Source organism: Psittacula echo, assembly GCF_963264785.1.
Source record: "Psittacula echo genome assembly, chromosome: 3".
NCBI classification, from domain to species: Eukaryota; Metazoa; Chordata; class Aves; order Psittaciformes; family Psittacidae; genus Psittacula; species Psittacula echo.
The window spans coordinates 30,181,685-30,201,939 of record NC_137736.1 but is presented as its reverse complement, the minus strand read 5'-3'; the positions used below and the strand labels follow the sequence as shown (position 1 = coordinate 30,201,939).

At 41.1% G+C, this 20,255-nt stretch overlaps 2 protein-coding genes across 3 annotated transcripts in view; one reads left to right on the top strand and one right to left on the bottom strand.

Annotated features, from left to right (window-relative positions):
* Positions 1-581, bottom strand: part of SON (SON DNA and RNA binding protein) — a 43,306-nt gene extending 42,725 nt beyond the window's left edge. The window contains exon 1 of the mRNA XM_080613287.1: positions 316-581. Coding sequence (XP_080469413.1) covers positions 316-425 — 110 coding nt within the window. The 5' untranslated portion in view covers positions 426-581. The remainder of the gene's footprint in view (positions 1-315) is intronic.
* A 2,933-nt stretch (positions 582-3,514) lies between these two features.
* The window catches only part of GART (phosphoribosylglycinamide formyltransferase, phosphoribosylglycinamide synthetase, phosphoribosylaminoimidazole synthetase), a 40,658-nt gene continuing 23,917 nt past the window's right edge, over positions 3,515-20,255 (top strand). For both annotated transcript variants that reach the window (XM_080613608.1, XM_080613607.1), the window contains exons 1-7: positions 3,515-3,628; positions 7,644-7,678; positions 11,796-11,944; positions 15,984-16,079; positions 17,092-17,266; positions 17,937-18,048; positions 19,275-19,343. In XM_080613608.1, coding sequence (XP_080469734.1) covers positions 11,800-11,944; positions 15,984-16,079; positions 17,092-17,266; positions 17,937-18,048; positions 19,275-19,343 — 597 coding nt within the window. In that variant the 5' untranslated portion in view covers positions 3,515-3,628; positions 7,644-7,678; positions 11,796-11,799. The remainder of the gene's footprint in view (positions 3,629-7,643; positions 7,679-11,795; positions 11,945-15,983; positions 16,080-17,091; positions 17,267-17,936; positions 18,049-19,274; positions 19,344-20,255) is intronic.

The window sequence follows — 20,255 nt, the reverse complement described above, 5'->3', positions numbered from 1 at the left end:
ACCCCCCCGGATGAAACCGTTAACTGCCGCTCTGTCCACACACACAAACCGATGGCTCTCCCCCCTCCGCCGTTCTCGGCCCCTCTCGCACCCCGTACACCGAAAACCTGCGCCTGAGCCCCCGGGGGAGGGGAGGAAAAGAAGGGGGAGTGCGTGGAGGGCACCATGGTGGCCGGTGACTGCGGGTTCCTGCGGCCCTGTCCCCCGTTCTTCACCACACCCAGCCACCCGCTCACCCTTCCTCCCCGCTTCCCCCACCGCGCTCTACCGGAGCCGTCTGGGCCTCCGCGGAGAAGCCCGGCGGCCCGCACTCACCTCGCCGACGGCTGGAGCGGCGGCGGCGGTGGGGCCATGGTGGGCTGCAGCGTGTAGCTGTGGGTGCCGGCAGGCTCGGGGCCGGTGGGGGTGGGTGGAAGCGATGCCATTGGTCTCCATGGAGCGGGGCCAAGCCCCTCGTCTCCACCGCCCCGTGCGCTGAGCGCAGGCAGCGCCTAGCAGGGGGGCCTGCCCGCACACGAGTGCTGCATCACAGGACCCGGCCCGGCGCGGCGCTGCCCTCAGCTACCGAGCGGCTCCATGCGAAAGGCGCCCTCCCCCTCCGCCGGGAGAGCAGGCTGCCTGTGACACGCACATGTGCTTCGGGGGTTGTCTGCAGGGCTAGGCGCCCCGCGGGGTGGAAGGAAAATTAAAGGAACAAAGAAAGAGAAGAGTGAAACGCCGCCAATGAAATGCCCCGAATGAAATAAATGGCACCAGAGTGAAAGCCGGCCCGGCCTCAACCCACCGGCAAAGCAGTGTCTTCTCCGAGGTGTTCTATTGGAATGCACCAAAATCAGTGTGTCCCCTGGACAACCACCCTGGAGACTCCCTTCATGCTGCCCCAAAACCAACTCTCAATCATAGATATAGATAAAGATATATCGATATATTGATATATTCATAGATGTGTATATATATTAATATATACATACATTTTGATACATATATGTACAAATATGACTTTGTCATGTCCCATTAAACCAAATAATCCTACAGCTGGAAGACTCTTCATAGACTCACAGGATGGTTTGGGTTGGAAGGGACCTTGAAGTTCATCCAGTTCCAACCCCCCAGGCACAGGCAAGGACACCTTCCACTAGACCAGGTTGCTCAAAGCCCCAAGCAACCTGGCTATTGTTTCTTCTGGTGTCATGATGGAGTAACTTAGGGGGGTTAGCTGACCTGAAAATTTAAAATACCTCAAAACCCTAGGTATAAGTGTTTAGCTCCTGCTGGAGTCTTCACTTGCACTGTCAATGTTCAATTCACTGTGTCTTAAAGACCCTTCCAAGCCCCTTTAAAAGCAGCGTTGTTCTTTACTGCATGTTGCTGGGAGGTGGTCTGCATTAATATTAACTTTGGAAAAATAATGGATCTCATACTTGGATCAATTTGCTTACTTCTATGTCACAGATAATTTATTACATTTAAAATAGAAAGCAGCTCCATTTAAGTTGCCCTTTCACAAATAACACATATCTTGCGTGCCAGGCCAACACTGAAAACTTTTAGATCTTTCTAGTAGAATACCATACATAATTTCTGTTATTCAGTGAGCTAAAGACTGAAAATGTTTCACTTGAACAGTTTCAGACATACTTAAGATTCCCGTGATGCAAGTGGCCTTGTCTAAACCAGGCATACTTTTACCTAGAACCAACTAGTGATATTCTATGTAGGCCTTGCCCTAACACAAAGCTGCAAAGGCAGGATGGGATGGTAATTCACCCCTTCCAAATAAGAAGCCCCAGAACTGTACTCAAAAAAACAGTAGGTTTCACCAATGTAATTTAGCCTGTGTTAGGGGCTTCAGACAGAAAAGCTGTTCCAGTTGCGGACCACACCTCTGATGCGGGCCATGGCAAACCCACAGCACAAACCTCTCTGCCATCCAGAAACAGACCATTTTCATCTGCAGTTAATTAATTCACAGTAACTTTGCTACACTGATACCACGACCAGCATAGGCCTCCATCTACACAAGGCAAATCATGAAGGAAGGTACAAAAAAAGAAAAAAAAAAAAAAAAACCAGAGAAGGATTTTAGCACATGCTGCATGTTTTCCTTAAAAATGGACACAAAGTGATAAATACAAAAATCACTTCCCATACAAATGAGGATCCACAGCCCTGCACGAGAAAAACTGTTGTTGCTATCCATTCCCATCTCTGTTGGCTGTATAAAACCCCCTTGAGTTAAACACTTTTGTTCAGTTAGGTGTTGCATAGTTTTCAGATTAATATTTTACCTTCATCTTGTCAAGGCCAAGGATTGTTTGGGATGCATTTAGTGTTTGATTGGTAGACATAACAATTGTAGAACTTTACTAATAGCAGTTCTGCTGCTATCAGGATGCTACTTAGAGCATTCATTCATGTGGCCATTCCCTTTTAAAGCATGAATCAAAGGGGTGCTTAAATACGCAAATGAGATTTACTGAATCTTTATTTCATAACCTAATTTACAAAGAACAGTGAGATTTTCACATTATAGCTCTTGAGGGGGGAGGAAGCAAAACTATGGCTCAAATCTGGTTTTATTAACAGTATTGTTGCAAAATTGTAATGCTAAACTGGACTAAATGTTGTCCAATGTTCTTTGGGTTCATGAAGTAGACAGTTCAATGTGCTACAAACTAAGGAATTGCTCCTACCCAGTAGGAGAATCCCCTCTGTGAGGACATGGAAACAAAATGAATCTTTGCACAGTCAAGTCCAGCCAACTTCATAAGCCATCACATATAGCTTGTGGAGCACGACACCCAAAAGGAAAAAAAACAATAACCTACATACAGAGACGGGTTTTTGGCCGGCTCTAGCATGTTCCCGGCTCCGCTCGGCATGCTCCCCAGGCAGCAGCCGCCCCCAGCGGAAGATATTTATAGACTTGAACAGTTTACATGCAAAAGCCAATTAGTGAGCCTCCAAACTTGGCACATGCATGCACTGCTTGCCCGCCCGCCCGCCCTCCCCTCCTTCCTTCCTTCCTTCCTCCCTCCCTTCCTCCCTTCCTCCCTCCCTTCCTCCCTCCCTTCCTCCCCTCCTTCCTCCCTTCCCCCCTCCCTTCCTCCCTTCCTTCCTCCCTCCCTTTCTTCCTCCTCTCCTTCCTCCCTTCCCCCCTCCCTTCCTTCCTCCCTTCCTTCCTCCTTCCCTCCCTTCCTCCCTCCCTTCCTGCCTCCCCTCCTTCCTCCCTTCCCCCCTCCCTTCCTCCCTTCCTTCCTCCCTTCCTTCCTCCCTTCCCCCCTCCCTTCCTCCCTCCCTTCCTTCCTCCCTCCCTTCCTTCCTCCCTCCCTCCTTCCTTCCCTCCCTTCCTCCTTCCCTTCTTCCCTTCCTTCCTTCCTTCCTCCCTCCCTTCCTCCCTTCCTCCCTCCCTCTTTCCTTCCCTCCCTTCCTTCCTCCCTCCCTCCCTCTTTCCTTGCCTCCCTCCCTCCTTCCCTTCTTCCCTCCTTCCCTCCTTCCCGTTCCGCTTGCCGGCGCCCGCCCCCGGCCCGACCCACCGCCATGTCGCGGTGTGCACTGGGTACTGTAGTTTTCGTTAGCGGCGCGGCGGAGGATGCTCTCCCGCTCCTTAAAATCCCCCTCAAGGAAAGTAAGTTTTTCTTTCGCTCTGTAGAAGGGCGGGCTCCATGGGCCGTCGGTGCTGGTATCGCTGCCCGCAGCCAACTTCTCCCCCGCCGGACTTGGCGGCGGAGCAAGAGGGGCGAGGTGGCGGCGGGGCCATGTGCTGCCCGCTGCTCGCGCTGTAAAATGGCGGCCGGCCCGGCTGGATCCGCCATAGGGATCTGTGTGAGCGGGCCTCGTCTGAACCTCCGGGCGGCTGTGGCTTAGCCCGGCTCCTGCTCTGACCCATACCTGTGGCTTTGAAGGAATCTGTGAAGATATAGTTGCAAACAGCTTATTCGTATATGTTTTAACTGCTATCTCCTGCTCAGATTTACTTCTGGGGAGCCTGATGTGTAGCATTTTTAAATGTACTGCACTTAAAAGTATTTTTAAAAGCATGTCCCTTTTACACCTACTTTTTTTTTCTGCTCTGTTTGATTTTGGAAAAGTGATGAAATATTTGCTTTTAAGTAAATATAAAACTTTCAGCCTATTTTGTTTTGGACTTTGACTCACTTTGATTCTTTCCCTGCTGTTTGTGAAGTTTGGGGCTTACTAACTTTAACGTTGGCCCTCTTCTTTTTTTTTTTTTTTTTTTAGTCTATCCGGTAGGTACCTGAAATTAATCAGTAAAATTAATACTTATTTAACTACGTTGTGTGTATAACCGAAATAGTAACACAGAATGGGCATTTCACTTTCCCCATTCATTCGGGTTCTCACCTAGTAGCTTCAGCTGGGGCATTAGTGGTGAAAGACACAGCTTCCTACATGGAGCTTAAAGCAAAAAAAAAATTAGTACTTCAAGGATGGCTGTAAAAGTTTATTACCCTATTTATTTTTAGCAGCTGAAGTTGAGGTAATGTTTTGCCTAGGAAAGGCACAATCTGGCTGTTTGCCTCTTCTGCAAAGCCTCAGTTCAGGCCATGAGAGATGTATGTTTTATTCTCAGCTCTGATTCAGGCCTTCAGCCTGATGCTATGATTTCTGCAGGAGTGAAACATAGATAATAATGACTTCTCTTGTTTGATTTTGTTTCTTAAAGTGATCTGATACACCACAGTACATGGCTGGGTGAGAGCCATGAATTAGTCTTAAATAAAACACATAAGCGAAAGCAGCTTATTTAAACCCAAAGCTATAACTAAAAATCAGGAATGCCACCTGATTGTGGAGGTCTCTCAACTCCTTAAGCAACTTTTGATGGTATTGAAATCTGAGGAAAAATGTTCTCTAAGGTTGTGTTGTTTTCCTTCAGGATGAGTCTAATGCTGCTCTAGCCTAAACTTCTAGTTCCATGGTTGTGTTTGTCCATTTTGCCAATTTAGGTGCCATGGCTGGTTTTTTTTTTGTTGTTTGTTTTTACCTTCTGTTGCACCAGCAGGGCTACCTGCACAATTGGCATGGTGAATTCCCTCTGGAAACTCATCCACATAGGAAAAAAAGCATGGAGAGGCATGCATCTCTTCTCCTCCCCAGCCCTCATGTAATTTTCTGATCCAGCTCACTCTGTGACTGTAAGCAAGCTGGTGCAAGAGGTGGGAATGAGCAGTTGATTAGAAGGTAAATTGTGAAGCAGCATTTGCCACCAGCTTGCATTATGGTCTCTTGCTCAGTCAAGATGTTCTGAGGGCGCAGTGCACAGGACAGCTGGTCTGATGAGCAGTTTGCTGCAGCATAACCAAGCTCTTTTCACCCTCTCTGGCTGTCTGCTTCTGCTGCTTCCTTTGTACTGTCTGTGGTGATCACTTCACCTCCCAGTGAGTTAGTTTAGCTCACTAAGCTGGCAGAAAATATTTCCTTTATAAGTGCATACATATATATGTATATTTCCTGGGTTAGTTACTGTTGCAGTGTTAACTTTCCAGCATTATAGTCTACCTGATCCAAGTGACTGAACACCCTTGGCACACACAGGAGGGAGAGGGAAGAAGAGACTGGAGGTGGGGAAGTTGGTGGGACCAATGGGAGGCTGCACCGTCGAAGGGCAGTGTGAAAGACCAGTTGATGAACCTGCAGCTTGTGCATTTCAGCCTCTGGTTCCTCTCCAAACTTGAGCAGGGCCCAGCAGTTGTCAGAGGTTCACTGAGAAGGTCAGCTTGGAGCTCACCTTATGTGTACTGAGATCTGTGTTCACTCATCGTGTGCAGCGGCCTAAGCCATAAGGAAATTACTTAGTCTGCTGGTTATAGCATTAATTCAGAAAACAGAAGGGCTGGGGTCAGCCTGAGGGGTTTGGGGACCACAGCACCTGGCTGGTGATGAGTTTGGGAGCCAAGTAAAGGACGGCAGGTTCCCAGGAGGGAATATGGCAGCAGCCTAGCTGTTGGAGATGGAAGTAGGAAGTTCTAGGTTTTGGCTTCTTCTCCAATCTATTGTTCCATTTTTTTCATCCCATTACAAACCCAGAGCTAGAAACTAATACTCAGTGGAGTTGCAGCTAAATTGCACAGCCTGCCCAGCCTTGTGTTTTTCCTGTCTCCTGTGAGTCTTCATTTCTTTTTCTTCTCCTGCCTAAGTCCAAGAGGAAGTACAAAGCCAAGTGATAAGAGCTCTGTTCCAGGGACTGAGGGTTGTGTGTGTTTGAACCTTCTTGGTGATGCTGAGCTTGGGTTCTTTGAGTTTGGGGTAAGTGCTGTAACTGCTGGGCCATTTTGTAGCCTGAGCTCTAGGAAAGCAGGAGTTAAGATACTCTGAGTGAGGACCATGCCTTTTGTATAAAGATACTTGAATGCCTGTGTTAGGTTTCTGGAATCCCAGTGTTGAAAAGCTAAGGTATTTCAGCTTTTAAATAGGCAGAGGTTAGGTGTGTATAGTAACACAGTAGTGTGTAAGTGTGCAGTAATGCGGTAAATTGTTGCTGCCTGAAAGGCAGGTCTTGCCCTCAAATTCTTCTGCTCAGCTCAGGTGTCCCATTCATTCACTGTTAGTGTCTCTAGACCTTGGCTGATTGCACTTCAGTTCAGTTTACAGAGATCTGGTTTGGATTTTATCATCCTTCCCCCCCCCATTAGTTTTATGAAATCTCAGTGAATTGACTATGATCAGGCCTGCTCTGAAGCCAGTAAAAGAAAAGTGAAAGTGTGTATGGGCTCACAACATCCCTTCTCAATGGCAACAAGGTGTATAAATGAGTCCAGCATTAATGCAGGTGTAAATGTTTGTGGGCAGAGTGTGAACCTGCTTGGACAGCAAGTACTTTCCTGTGAAGGGCAGAAGCACTTTAGATGCTGCACAGTGCAACATTTTAAATATACCCATTTGTTACCATTGTTACTCCAGCCTCAGCTCAGATATTTTTGAAACTAAGACACTAAAAGCAATTTTTTTAATCTACTTTGTTTTGAGGCACCTTTTCACACAGGTTTTTAAGATTTGGTGTATTCGGCTCACCAAAGCAAAACACACTCCACCAGGTCTCTAAATCAAGGAGCACTAAGAAATCTTAATTTTAAAAATATCTATTTATAATATATATTTATAATCTATATTTATAATAATCTATAATCAGATTCACTATCTGAAGCAGTGAGCTGCTGCCAGTCATACCATTTACTGTTTGCACTGTACTGCATGGCTCTTATTTTAATTGCACCTTTTTATTGCTTTAGTTAGAGGTGAGGTAATAAGGCAACGGCTTATTACGAGAGTCCACCTAGTTGAGATAAAATACTTAGGTAACTTGCGCTCCACACTTATGAAATGAAACTGAAATCTGGGAAGAACTTACTTAGAAGTTTACATTTTCTTACAGAGTTATCTTCAGTAACACAACCAACAAGCTGAGTTTAACACTCAAGTCTGTGCAGAGGATCAGTTTTAGAAAGAGTCAGTGGCTTCTGACCTTCCATGGTAAAAGGGAAGGGGCAGCAACTGAGTTAGTAGCCTCTTCTCAGTTCTACCTGTATTTGAAATCTGAATGTGCCTTGGAGTCAGGATGGGGCAAGCTGTGAAATACTGTTGGTTTTGCCTTCCTCACTTTTATTTTCTCTGCTCCACAGGCTCTGATCTACTGGAAGAGTTGCCCAGTTTCTTGGTGAGCCTTACCTTTTGTGGAGGATAAAGGTCTCTAGGCTGATGCTTGTTCTCTGCTGACTTACTACTCTGGAAGTTGACTTGTCTTCACTCTGTCCTCATGTCCTCTCCACCTGGATACACGGAGTGATCAGCTTGGCTTTGCTTTCATGTTCTGACTTCACATAAGTTCATTCTTCCTTCTTTACAATAGCAGACAATGGTTGCTGAAGGAAATTATGCTCCATGTTCTGGAATTTTTAAGGATTTCACAAATTGTTTCCAAAAAACCTGAGTGTGTGATAATCCTCACAAAAGAAATATCTAGCTTGTGAATGGCTTTAAGTCTTTTGAGAACAGATTTTTGACTCTTGTATTAGTGACAAAATAAAAGGAAATGTCTCCTCTTGGAATTTCAGTTTTTAATGCAAGATCTTGCTGGGCAGCTGAGGGCCTACATGACATTTTTCTATGTCAGTGCAAAAAAAGAAAGGCTGCTACTGCTAGATTTGAGCCTCCTAAACTGGGATTGCCACCAAAAGTTCTTCTCAAGCTACATCCCTAAATAAAAGTTGCTAAGATACCACTTGTGGGATGCACAAGTAACACTGACTTTCAAAACAAATGGCTGAAACTTAATTTTTACTCACACTATGTTAAAAATTGGTTTCATTTTATTTGAACATATGCTATGTGGCTTGTTCATTTTACTTGCTCCCATATAAAATTTCATGCTGTATATTATTAATTTTTTTTTAGCTGAAAGTAGTATTACAATATGTTACTTCAGGGAAAAAAAAGGAAGTGGTTCTTTGACTGAGTTGCCAGCATGGTGAGTTACTTTAGCTGGCAACAGTGTCACTGGATCTTCACACCTGTCCTACTAGTTTTAAGCAGTAGGCTTAGCAGAGTGTGAAAGTGCATCACACAACTTGTTGTTTCATGCTGTTGATATTCATAGGACTATACATAGCCTCATTTTTATGCATAGCCAAAATGCATAGCCTCGTTTTTAGATAAAAAGAGAATGTTTACAATCTGAGTAGCAAATAGATTTTAACTGCAAAAAATACCTGGGATGGGACAGAATTCATTTTGCATGTTTAGAAACAACAGGCTGTGCTGCTTCTGCTCTGCAAAGGTTTTTGCTCTTCACTCCTAGATCATCTATCTGTATGCAAGTTTCTGTCCCCTCTTCCCTGCTGGAATGGCTGGTCTTTCCTGTTCATTGGCTAGTTGCAGTGTCGTCAGTGGGGTGGTAGTACTGGGACAGGGGTACTACTATTGAACCGAAGGCTGCTTATCTCCTTTCTTTTTGCACATCTGAACTCTTGAGCACTACTTTCCTCTGACTGGTAGCACATAGGGTAGGGTAAGTATATTCTCTGTTTAGATTCAAATCTCTGCATGCGGTTTTGAGGTAGTTGTAAGAAAATTAGATAATGTGTATAGTTCAACTTATTATTGATAAAATTTGCCTTAAAAATTACTATTTAATGATGACTGTCTCTGGGCAGCACTGGAAACATGCTTGTTTGGTTTAACTTTAGTGTAGGAGATAGCTGCCTGCTACATGATAAATGTTTATTCTTTTATATTGCATTCTTCTGTCCTAAGTTGCTTATTTTTTGCCTTTATCTAAATCATCCCTTTATTGTAGCCAATCACTTAATCTTTCATCTTCTCTTTTTGCTTGAATTCTAATACCAAAGAGGCTTAGCATAACTTGGTTTCCCAAGTATGTGTACCATAACTGATAATTTTTACCCCATGGGGTTTTTTTTGTTTGTTTTATTGGTTTTATTGTAAGTGATTCTGGAGTTTTGCAACTAAAACATCTCTGCAACTTTGCAACATGTATATCTTGTCAAACACTGTTGATTAGAAAGTTATTGACCTCCTCCAGCCTGAACCTACAATTAAAGTTTAACTCCACTGTGTTTAGTTCATAGTGAATAACGTGTGTGGGCTCTTCCGATCTGAAGTTTCTTACAGTGGGCTTGGATTTAAAATTCAGGCTCACCATATAAAGTGCATAGTGCCCTTAGAGCCGAAGTTGTTTCCTCCATAGTCCAGATCCTCAGGAAGGGCAGGTTTCCTCAAGGTCAGAGCTATCAGAACAGCTCTATTCAAGTCAAGCTGTAGCAGCTGACATGAGGGAGAGGCACATGTCACTGCCTTATCATTTGGCTAAAAATCTGCTTTCTATCATGTCTTTTAGCTTTTCTCTTAGAAATCTGTTGTTTGGTGGTTTTGTATTTTTTTTCCTTTTCTTTTAAGATGTGCTTTTTTTGTTCTAGTCATCCTCTCTTGTCTTCCCTCAAAGGAGGGGACTGCAGGGGAAACCTGACTTTTCACTGCTTTTGGAAATGGAGCTGTCACCTGTGTGTATTCAAGCTATGATGCGTGTCAGGGTTTTTTTCTGAGCTTGCCTTGGGAGGCATTGTACACATTGGCAAGTGCAGGTCAATGACCAGCTGCTTAATGGAAGAGGCACAGGGATGACCAAGGGTTGCGCATTATATGTGCTGGGATTACAACAGGGAGACTGGTTGTTCCTTTTGCCTAAGACTTTTATCTGGGTTACATTCCTCCTCCTGATGAATGGGAAGTGATTCCTACAGGAGAGGGACACATCACACCCCTTCACTGGCCAGGCAAAGCCCTTTGAATAAATTGTGCCATTTTCAACACTGAACTGATTTTGTTTATTCTCATTACTTAAAATGCTTAAGCCATTTTAAAAATAGGTTTAAATAGGTTTAGATTGTTATTTTGCATAAGTTAAGATTTAAAGATTTTAGATTGTTTGGCTATTTTTTGCAAGTACTGAGTGCATGCTGCACTTGGGCTTAGGGCCACCTGCCAACTTGTAGCTGCTTGCTTTCTGCTCCACTGAATAATTTCTTTGGGGAGCATTTGACTTGTATGAATAAAACTCTCACTTTAACCAGTGCGGTGGCATCGTTTGCGTATGTAATTTAAGTATGGTTGGACAAATGTGACTCTTAACAGCTTATTCTTTGAATAGTTTAGGAGGTTAGCCTTTGCTTTTCTATGAGCTCCAAATAAAGATGTATGAACATATTTTATAAATTATATACTTTATTCATTTATTTGGTAATTTCTGAATTCCAGTGGGTTTTTTTCAGTATAACCAAATTCTACTTCCTTGCTAGCTATGTGGTATCATTGTCAGGATAGCAGTTCTGAGGTGGCGTACATCAGTAAATATGTAAAGAATACACATAGAAGTAAATATATCTTAAAAAGCAAAGGCTAACTTTCAAAACCGTTCAAAGAAAAAATTGTAATATTGACATCAGTACAATACATGTAAGTTACATGTACATATACAGATGACATAGGGAAGGCAAAACTGAGAGAGTTCATTTCATTTGTGTGACCATTTTGTTTCCAAACTGCTGAAAATGTTTTGAACAGTTTAAAATTGTAATGAAGTTACAGCCTTCATTCAAACACCTGCTTTATTCAGGCCAAGACAGCATTAATGTGTTTTCCTAAAGCTCAGTGGAATGGGAGAGAGGAGTGGATGTCCTGCAGTACCTTCTCAGAGGAATCTTCTTTGTTAATGTCACCTGGTCTTCCCTATTGTTTGCCTTGTGGTTGTTTTCAGGAAAGCCAGAGCTGGAAGTTGATTTCCCATTCAGCTCTAAACACTGTAATACTGTATTCATACGGTTAGTTCATCAGAAGGGCTTTGCCCTTTGCAGACTTGGATTCACCAGGAATTTCTATAGGTCTGGTCACTTGTGTTTTTCCTGTATCACAGACTTCTGTATAACTTGTAGCACTTGCCAAATCTGACTGAAGGAAAACCCAAGATGGATTGCTCTGCAGGTTAATTCTGTGTTGTGGAGCAGTTCAGTCTTTGATATTTAATTTGTATCACATCTGATTAAGTCAGTTATCTATTTTCATATACATATCTCTCTCTCCTTTTTTTTTGATCAACAAAAGCTTTATAGAAATACTGTTGCCTGAAGCAAAGTGACATTTGTATCTGTTGTGAACTGCATTGCATCCAGCACTTAAAACTTGTGGTCTGTGTAGCTCTTGCTTTCCTAACCTCACGCGGCTAATTCTGGTTGTTTTGCTTGTGTTCTGGTTTTATGCAGACTAATGACTGATCAAGTGCTTGTGATTGGCAGTGGAGGGAGAGAGCATGCGCTGGCCTGGAAGTTGGCCCAGTCTCCACATGTAAAACATGTGTTTGTTGCTCCAGGAAATGCAGGAACAGCTGACAGTGGAAAAATTTCAAATTCAGGTAAACCCCCCAAAATACCACTTTTAAATTTGATAACTCAACCTGTAAGTTGTTCTTGTCATAGATCTGAAATCACAGCTGTTGATGTGAAAAGATTATTACTATCTTTTAATGTTTTGGGCATGTGAAATAGAACATATAGATGCAGTTAAGAATTAACTAATTATCTCAGTTGTGTTATCTAATCCTTTAGGTTTGGGGGTGGAGGATGCAACTAAAACTCCCATCTGTAAGATGCACGTTTGTCCAAGAATGCAGCTCAGGATAGATAGCTGCTGTGGTTCCCAACTCCCAGCAGCCTAGCAGAGAAAGGGTGGTTTGGTGGTTTCTCTTGGTACACACTGCAGTTCAATACTGCTCCTTGAACAGCTGAAAAGTGCCTGAAGCAAATGTCAACACCTAAAGTACTAAATTCACAACTATATTCTCAAGTGCATTGAAGCCCTGTGATCCCTACAATCTTTGATGAGAATACTTTCTTGCCTGAAATGTTCCACCATAGGAAAATGGTCATTCATTTGTCTTGGTGACCTTAAGAAGTTAAGGTTATTTTCAGATGTTTCTGTCTTTGTACTGACTGCTTGTTTTGAGCTTCTAGCTTAATATGTTAAGCTCTGACTGGCTGTATTTGAGATTGTTCATAGTTAATAGTTTTGAGAAATCAAGCTTAAGGTATTTCAAAATGAGCATCCAAAATTGTATGCTGCATTTAAAAAAATACTGGTCTAAGGTGCTTGCCTGGAGGCACAGAGTGAATCAGTACAAAACCCAGCGTAATTACTCAGATTCCTGTCTTGTGTCCTTTATATAGTAGAACCTGGATTAGGTACTTTAAGCAACCGACTTAAGTTTCCACTTTAAAACATGTGATAACATACTTAATCACAGTTAACACAGTATGCATGTGAACATGAATTATATGCATTAATTTTATGCATTCATATTTGTGTGCAAGTAAAATTTTTTTTTGTTACCACCTCATGTGGAAACATGAATCCTGTCAGATTGTTGTACAGCAGGTAATTATATTTAATTCCATTGGAATACTTAATTACAGGCTGTGTAAATAATTTTGTCCTTAATTTCTTTGACTAGTCACAGTATCATAAGTTTTTTGTTCTATTTGGCCTCTGAGGAGTGGGTCCAAGGAAGAGCCTCACAGGAAAGTCATATGTTCCCTGTGCATCCCAGAAATTCAAACAAAAATCTTTACCCTTGTGCTAAATGGAGTCACTGCCAGTTTGCTTGGCTTGCAGAATGTTAATTGCAGTGTTTTCTCTCAAGTGGTGTCTTTTAAAAACTGCTGTGCTTTTCTCTCACATTGTTATTCTATAAAAAATACTGCACCCTCAACAGTGAAAAATATCTGAGCATGTGCATAATAATGCTTGAGCCAGGTCCAAAAATCTTTTACTAAAACCTTTTCTTCTAGGCTAGGGGTTCACATGGTTTTTGGGAGAGAAATCCTCAACCAACCAGGAGGCAGACAGAATCTAGAATTTGTGAATAGCTTGACTTATTTGTTTTTAAGGAAACAGTTTGTCTTATCTGCTCAGGCATTTTAGTCCTGTCATCGGGGTCTAGATTTTAACTCGGGGGAGAGAATGGAAAACAGCTTTGCAGAAGCATGTGAGTCTATTAGATTGTGCGAGCCTGAGCGACAGTGTCTGTGAAACCCTTGTTTCTGGGGGGTTTTTGATTTTGTCTGTGAAAGTTCGTCCTCCTCTCATGGCTCATGAGATTGCCTTTAATTAGCATTGCAACTCTTGTTCTCAGGTGATTTCTGAAATACGTAAATGTGAGCTTAAAATTATAAACTTAAAATTTTCAAACTTGCTTGTATCTAAGTAAAAAAAAAGTTTTCATGGTTAATTTGAGTCAGTAATTGTTTCTGACAGTAAAGACAGGTTTAGGTTGAGTGGCTAAATATAGTTTTATATTTAATTTATATTTAATTAGCATGGCAGTTTTGGTGTCAGAAGTGTACAAAAGAGCTTGCTGAATCCGGAGATAGATGTGTGTCTGTGAATGGACTTCAGCATCCTGACACCTCCTTCTATCACATTATAGCTCTCAGTATAACATATATTCTTTTAACTTTAAGCTCTAGCTTTGAAAACCTTGGTCCAAGGTCCTTCTGTTTATTTCAAAATGAATATTTGGCTGTTGTTTTGAGATATGAAACACAGCTACAAAAATTTCCCCTTTCAATTTGCATCCTGAGGAAAATGGTGTTTGGGGGAAAGTTAAAATTATGTATTAACAATGTGATTTATTCTTTTCTGTTTGTTACTAGGACATTTCCGCATCATGTAAATCTCATGCCATATTCACTAGTAGATCAGACCTGAGGCAAGACAATGTGGAATGTAAAGTGCAATCACCTTACAGGCTCTTTCTTTTCCCTTCACCCCTTCACATGGATTAATTTCGTAGGGAACAGGGATCATCCCTCTTCAGTTGCCCACCAGAGCTCCCGCTCTCTTTGGTCGGGATCTGCTGTTCTCCAGCTGCTTTCACAACACCCTCATGGGACTGAAATACAATATTGACCTTTACGTTAATCAGTACTTTAAAGCCAAGTATATTAATGCTTTTGGTTTTGCTCTCTTGTGGGCCAGAAGTCAACTGACTTAAGTTGCACAAGGAGGTCAAAAACCTTCGCTTCTCGTTACATACAAATATTGGTGGAACAATATAATTGAAATAGCTATCAATGAGGTAATTTTTATGAGTGTTCAGTCTGTTGTTCCCCCCATTCCACCCAAACAGGGTAAATCTACAGCCACAGTGTGGGTTTCAGATAGTTGCTTTTACACCATCTCTTAGGCAGAAATAGCTGCTTCCCTTGTGGAAGCAGGCAATTTAGTCATACAGAATGGCAGGAGCACAGTGGGCACTGACACAAAATCATGTCTGTTTGTCCAGCAGAAGCTGTATCACTGCCACTTCTTTTGTTTCTCATCACTTCCCTGGAAACTAGCTGGAAGAGACCACCAGCTTCTGGCATACTTGGCAGTACAGTCACTAACAGGACATCACAGACAAAACTTAAAAGGAAGGTAGTCCAGCTGCAAGGAGGGTTTGTGCTGTGCTGTACGATGCTCCCTTTGCCAGCTTTGTGCCCTGATGTGTTAGTCTCCTCCCTGCAGGGTCAGCCAATACACACCAGGCTCCACTCACTGCTTGTTTGGCTGTTCTGGGTTTGTGTTTCCATCCTCTGTAGACTTTGGCTTTGTTTATTCTTGATAAAAGCAGTGGAATTGCATTGCCTTTGCGTAAATATTTTATCATGATACTTGTCATTATTGTCTTTTGTGCAAGCTTTTTACTTTGTTTACACAGTTTTTGGTATTCCAAGAATTGTCATATTAAATGCTTGTTTATGGAAAAATAATGTTCATAAAAACCTAAGAGCAGATAACCTTACCCATGATTACAGCACATGCCCTTATTAAGTTCAGCCTAATGTAATAAAAAAATGTTGAGATTCCCCTTTGTTTCAGTGATGTCAGTTTAACGTGGCACTACAGAAAGAAGGAAAAAAGAAAAGAAAGTAGTTGCAATCCCACTACTAGCCACTTGTACCTGTCCCTTACACGGTACGGGCATGAACATGTATAAAGCTTCATGGTAACCTTACTCAGGAAGGAGACTAGCTGAAAAAAAACCATGGTTTTTTTGCTTGTGAGTTATTTTCACTTGAATCCTTCACAACACCTCTTGTGCTGGCAAACAAGATGTTCTTAGAGATGTATGGCAGTGTAGGGGAACCCAAAATTGGTTTTCTCACCTTCAAGAGCAAAGTGGGTTGACAATGCATTTCAGACCACAGCCTTTGCTTGGGGGCTTGGGAGTGTATTTTGGTCTAACCCTTGCATGTAAGTCTATATATTAGTGCATACCTCACTCTTCCAGATGCATAATGACCTGCCATTCAAGGGTGTGAGACTGATGAAAGTGCTGCTTCAGGTGTTGATAGTATAAGTGCTAAGCAACAGTAATGAATCCAGTCTTACCACTCTTGTGTTTTTGACAGCTATTTCAGTGAGCAGTCATTCTGTGCTTGCCCAGTTCTGCAGAGATCAGGAGATCAAGCTGGTTGTGGTTGGTCCAGAGGTTCCTCTTGCTGCTGGTAAGAGAAAGCAAGCTAAAAAAACCATAGTCTTCGTAATTTAGGAAGAAAAGTAAATTTTAGTCCCTGTCTTCTGTGCACCACTGAAGTATCTCAGCGTCTTCAGTATGAATGAAAACAGATTCTCTGTGTCAGTTTCCCTGAAGTTCAGGGTTGTGGTGTGATGAAAATGAATTTCTGAAGGGTATTGTGTGAACAATATAACACTTAAAATATTCTTAAATATTCAGTTTCTTTTTAAGTGCTTGGAATTAGTAAAAGAGGTATCAAAGTGTTTCCATATAGGAAACGAGTTTTGATTTTCCGGTGAAGTTTTCATTTCTTCAAATAGTAATAATTTCAGATTTGGTAAGAAAACCAAAACAAAATAAAAAACAACCACAAACCCACAACATTTATAAACATGCCGATATTTTTTCTGTTTTAATATTTCACACAATCAGCAATTATCATCTTCACAAAATACTAACACGAACTTTTTAACTAAAAGCTATAATAAAACAAGGGGAGATTGTCATCTCTTACCAAATGCAGTAGATCTTCTTAGCCCCAGATACTGCAGGGTTGCCTGCTTCTGATTATAGTGAAGAATGCATCTAAAATAGGCATTGGATATATATATATATGGCTTATTATTTGTGATTTACTTGTTCAAATGAATCAGTGCGTCTGCAAAACTCGGACTACCTGATGAAATAGAGAAAACAGGATGAAATATAATCTATTATAAGTAAGTAAGTTTAGTTCTGCTTAGTGGTCATCCTTGTAAAAGATGAATGACCATAGTTGAGGTAGTTCTAGGACTTTATAACCTTGTACAATATTTATTGTAAGCGAAACAGAATGTCCCAAATTTATGGTAAGCAAAACGGGATATGTAGATAAAGATTATCTAAAACTAGCAGATGTTCAGGATGAGTTGTAGCTGAGTTAACTGCTAAGTAGAAGGATGGGGAGAAATCATTCAATTCATATGGTGATTTATGAAACTTTTATGTGTTGTACTTTTTAGGGATTGTTGATGACTTGACAGCAGCTGGAGTAAGGTGTTTTGGTCCAACGGCAAAGGCAGCTCAGCTGGAGTCCAGTAAGAGCTTTACCAAAGCCTTTTTGGATCGTCATGAGATCCCAACTGCAAGATGGAAATCTTTTACTGATCCCAAAGCAGCATGTAGTTTTATTAACAGGTAAAATTCTTGTCATTTTAGACATAGTTCTTTTTACAGCAGTGTGCTAGGTATCCAAAGCAAACAATCAAATGTTTACTAATATGTCAGTACTTTCGGCTGTGATAGAATATCTGTAAAGGTTTTAAAGGATAACAACACTATCACATTGCAGTGATAATTAAATGGTTCTTATTTACTGCTCTAAATGAAAATAAAATTCAGTGTTCAGTTTACAGGATAATATAGGACAAGGTTTTTCTTTTATTTTTTTTTTCCAAATTGTCTCCTGTGGAAACCCAGCTTGCAGACTTGTAGTCATTTGTTCTGCCTTCTTTGCACCTTTTTGCACAAATATAAATTCTGCATTGAAGACGTACTCAGCAAATGCTGTTCTACTCTTCTGAATACAATTCAGGTGACCCAAAAATGATACAGCAGTAAATGATTAAAAGCAACAGTAATGAAATTCAGTGGTGGAGAAAAAAACAGGAAGTAGAAATCCCTCACAGGCATAGCATAATGAGAGAAGCCTAGTGTTTATCTGTGTGTTACTCAATAAGGTAAAATGGTTGCTATGAAAACTTACAAGTATTTTGATTTTTCATCTATTTGAAATGTTCAAAACGTCTACAAAATATATTTGCAATACAGAGTGTTTATGTTGAATCTCTCTTCTGTGTCTTTGAAGTGCCAACTTCCCTGCTTTAGTTGTAAAAGCTAGTGGCCTGGCAGCTGGCAAAGGAGTAATTGTAGCTTCAAACAAGGAAGAAGCATGCAAAGCTGTTACTGAAATCATGCAGGTTAGTAGAAATGTCATGCACTAACTGGAGGAATTCTCACAGAAAATAAGTTGCTAACCATCTCAGAATCTCAGAGATATTCTTTATTTCTGTGTAACAGAAACTTGGCTAATAGGCATCAAATTTTTTTACCTGTTATGTGGACAGCTAGGAAGCTTTGTCATGTTTATTGCTTGAGGCAGGGTACTCTTTTAGGCATAGTTTAGGCTAAAATAGAATCATTCTTAAATAAAACCCACACTTACTTCCATATGGATTGCCTGTACCATTTGAGACTGCTGCAATCAAACTGGTACTACAGTGCTGTAAAACTAACACTGTAATTGACCTTGGTCATGACAAGCAACATCAGCTTTAGGACTCCAGTCACACAGTAATTAAGCATGTAGTGAAATTCCAGTGGAATTACTTCAAGCAAAGTATACATTTAGGTACGATATTTAGCTATATTAGGACCATCAAAACCTGAAGAGATGAGAAATGAAGCAGTTTTATCTGAAAAGCTAGGAATATAGAGGTGGAAAATAAGATGCATACAGGTCAGGTCCTCAGCTGACGTCAGCAGCACAGTGTCTTATAATGCAGGGGAGCTATCCTGATTCATAGATGTTATTTGACACTTATATTTCTAGAGTCAGAATACAGATAGAGTCTGCACTCAAATTTTGTTGTGTGTGTATGGTTATTGGACAAATATATGTCTTAACAAGTGGCTCAGTGTCTTGAACAAAAAATGAAAAGTATGTCAGAGAGTCTTACAGATCCACAAAATTACCTTGTCAGTGTGGGCTGGTTGTTTTTAGTTGCCTGAATATGCAGTCAGTGTTTAAACATTGCATTGAAATATGAAAATATTGCCCTCTTCCAATGTATTCCATAGAATAGCACTTTCTTGTAAAATAAAGTTCAGATTATAGACTTGATAGTCATTGCCATTAGTCTCAGTATAGTGGGTAAAAACTTTAGAAGCTAGAGCATGAGGAAGTGCTCAGTAAGTCATAAATGTTTAAAAACATTGACACATAGAATCTGCATTTATTTAGGAATAAGCAGAAAAGAGGAGCAAAGATTTTACAATTTTTTATATAACCAGGCTGGAGAATGGATTAATAGTCTTAAAACTGTGCTACATCTTTCTTGCTGTAGTAGAAATATTTTTTCTTGTTGCATTTTGAATAGTTTAAAATAACAAAAACAGAACTGAAGAGATTTTGGTTTTACTGTAGGATAAGACTTTTGGCACAGCTGGGGAAACTGTTGTTGTTGAAGAACTTCTTGAAGGAGAAGAAGTTTCTGTAAGTGTGCATCTCACTATAACATTTTGATTATACCTATTCTAAACTATTTAGGAAATATTGCGTAAGTACCTACAGCAGGGATGTGTAGGATTTTATTGCTTAAAACCAGTTATCTGTTTATAAATTTAATTATGTTAATTAAAGACAGCTGTGTTAAGAACCAAACATCCTGCAGTCTGTTGAAAAAATTAAATAAAGATAACTCAAACAGTAATCAGCTCTTGCCACATGGGGAAAAAATACCAAACCTTAAAAATTTTGAGTGTCATTGAGCATGCAGTTCTGTTAGTATTTCTGACAGCAAAGACAGCATAAGGTGTTCCTTCCCTTCCACACTGCTACCTTTTCACTGTTGTTTGCCTTTGATTCAGTTGTACTAGTTACCTCTTTGTGAAGCTACAATCTAAGGATCATTTTTCAAAATCAGCCCCACCACCTTACGTGTTTTGTGCATTCTGGTTTAAAGGCCAATGCCATTTGAATCAGTATAAGTAACAGGATGGTGAAGTGCCGAGCAAGGCAAGGAGTGATTGGGAGCAAGGGAGCATGGGAACTTCATTTAATCAGCTTTGCTGATGAAGGAAATATGTTGAACTGCATGATGAGGGAGCTGTAAACTCCTTTGGAGCAAGGGAACAATCAGCTCAAGACAGGTGCCTTCTGGATCCTTTTTAATGTGTTTCATTGGCCTAGATACTGCAATGTGGAAGTGCATCTGGAGACAAGGGACCCGGAACCAAAGGCTGTTGAATGTTTTGACAATGTTGATTTACTCTACATATGCAGAACGGACATTTCCTTCATTTTAAACTGGTTCAGCTCATTTGTTTAAAAAAGTATATCTGATGTGATTAGTGGAGTGTGAAAGAGAAAAGGAGAATTTAGAGCCTGTGCTTTGAGGTGTCAGAG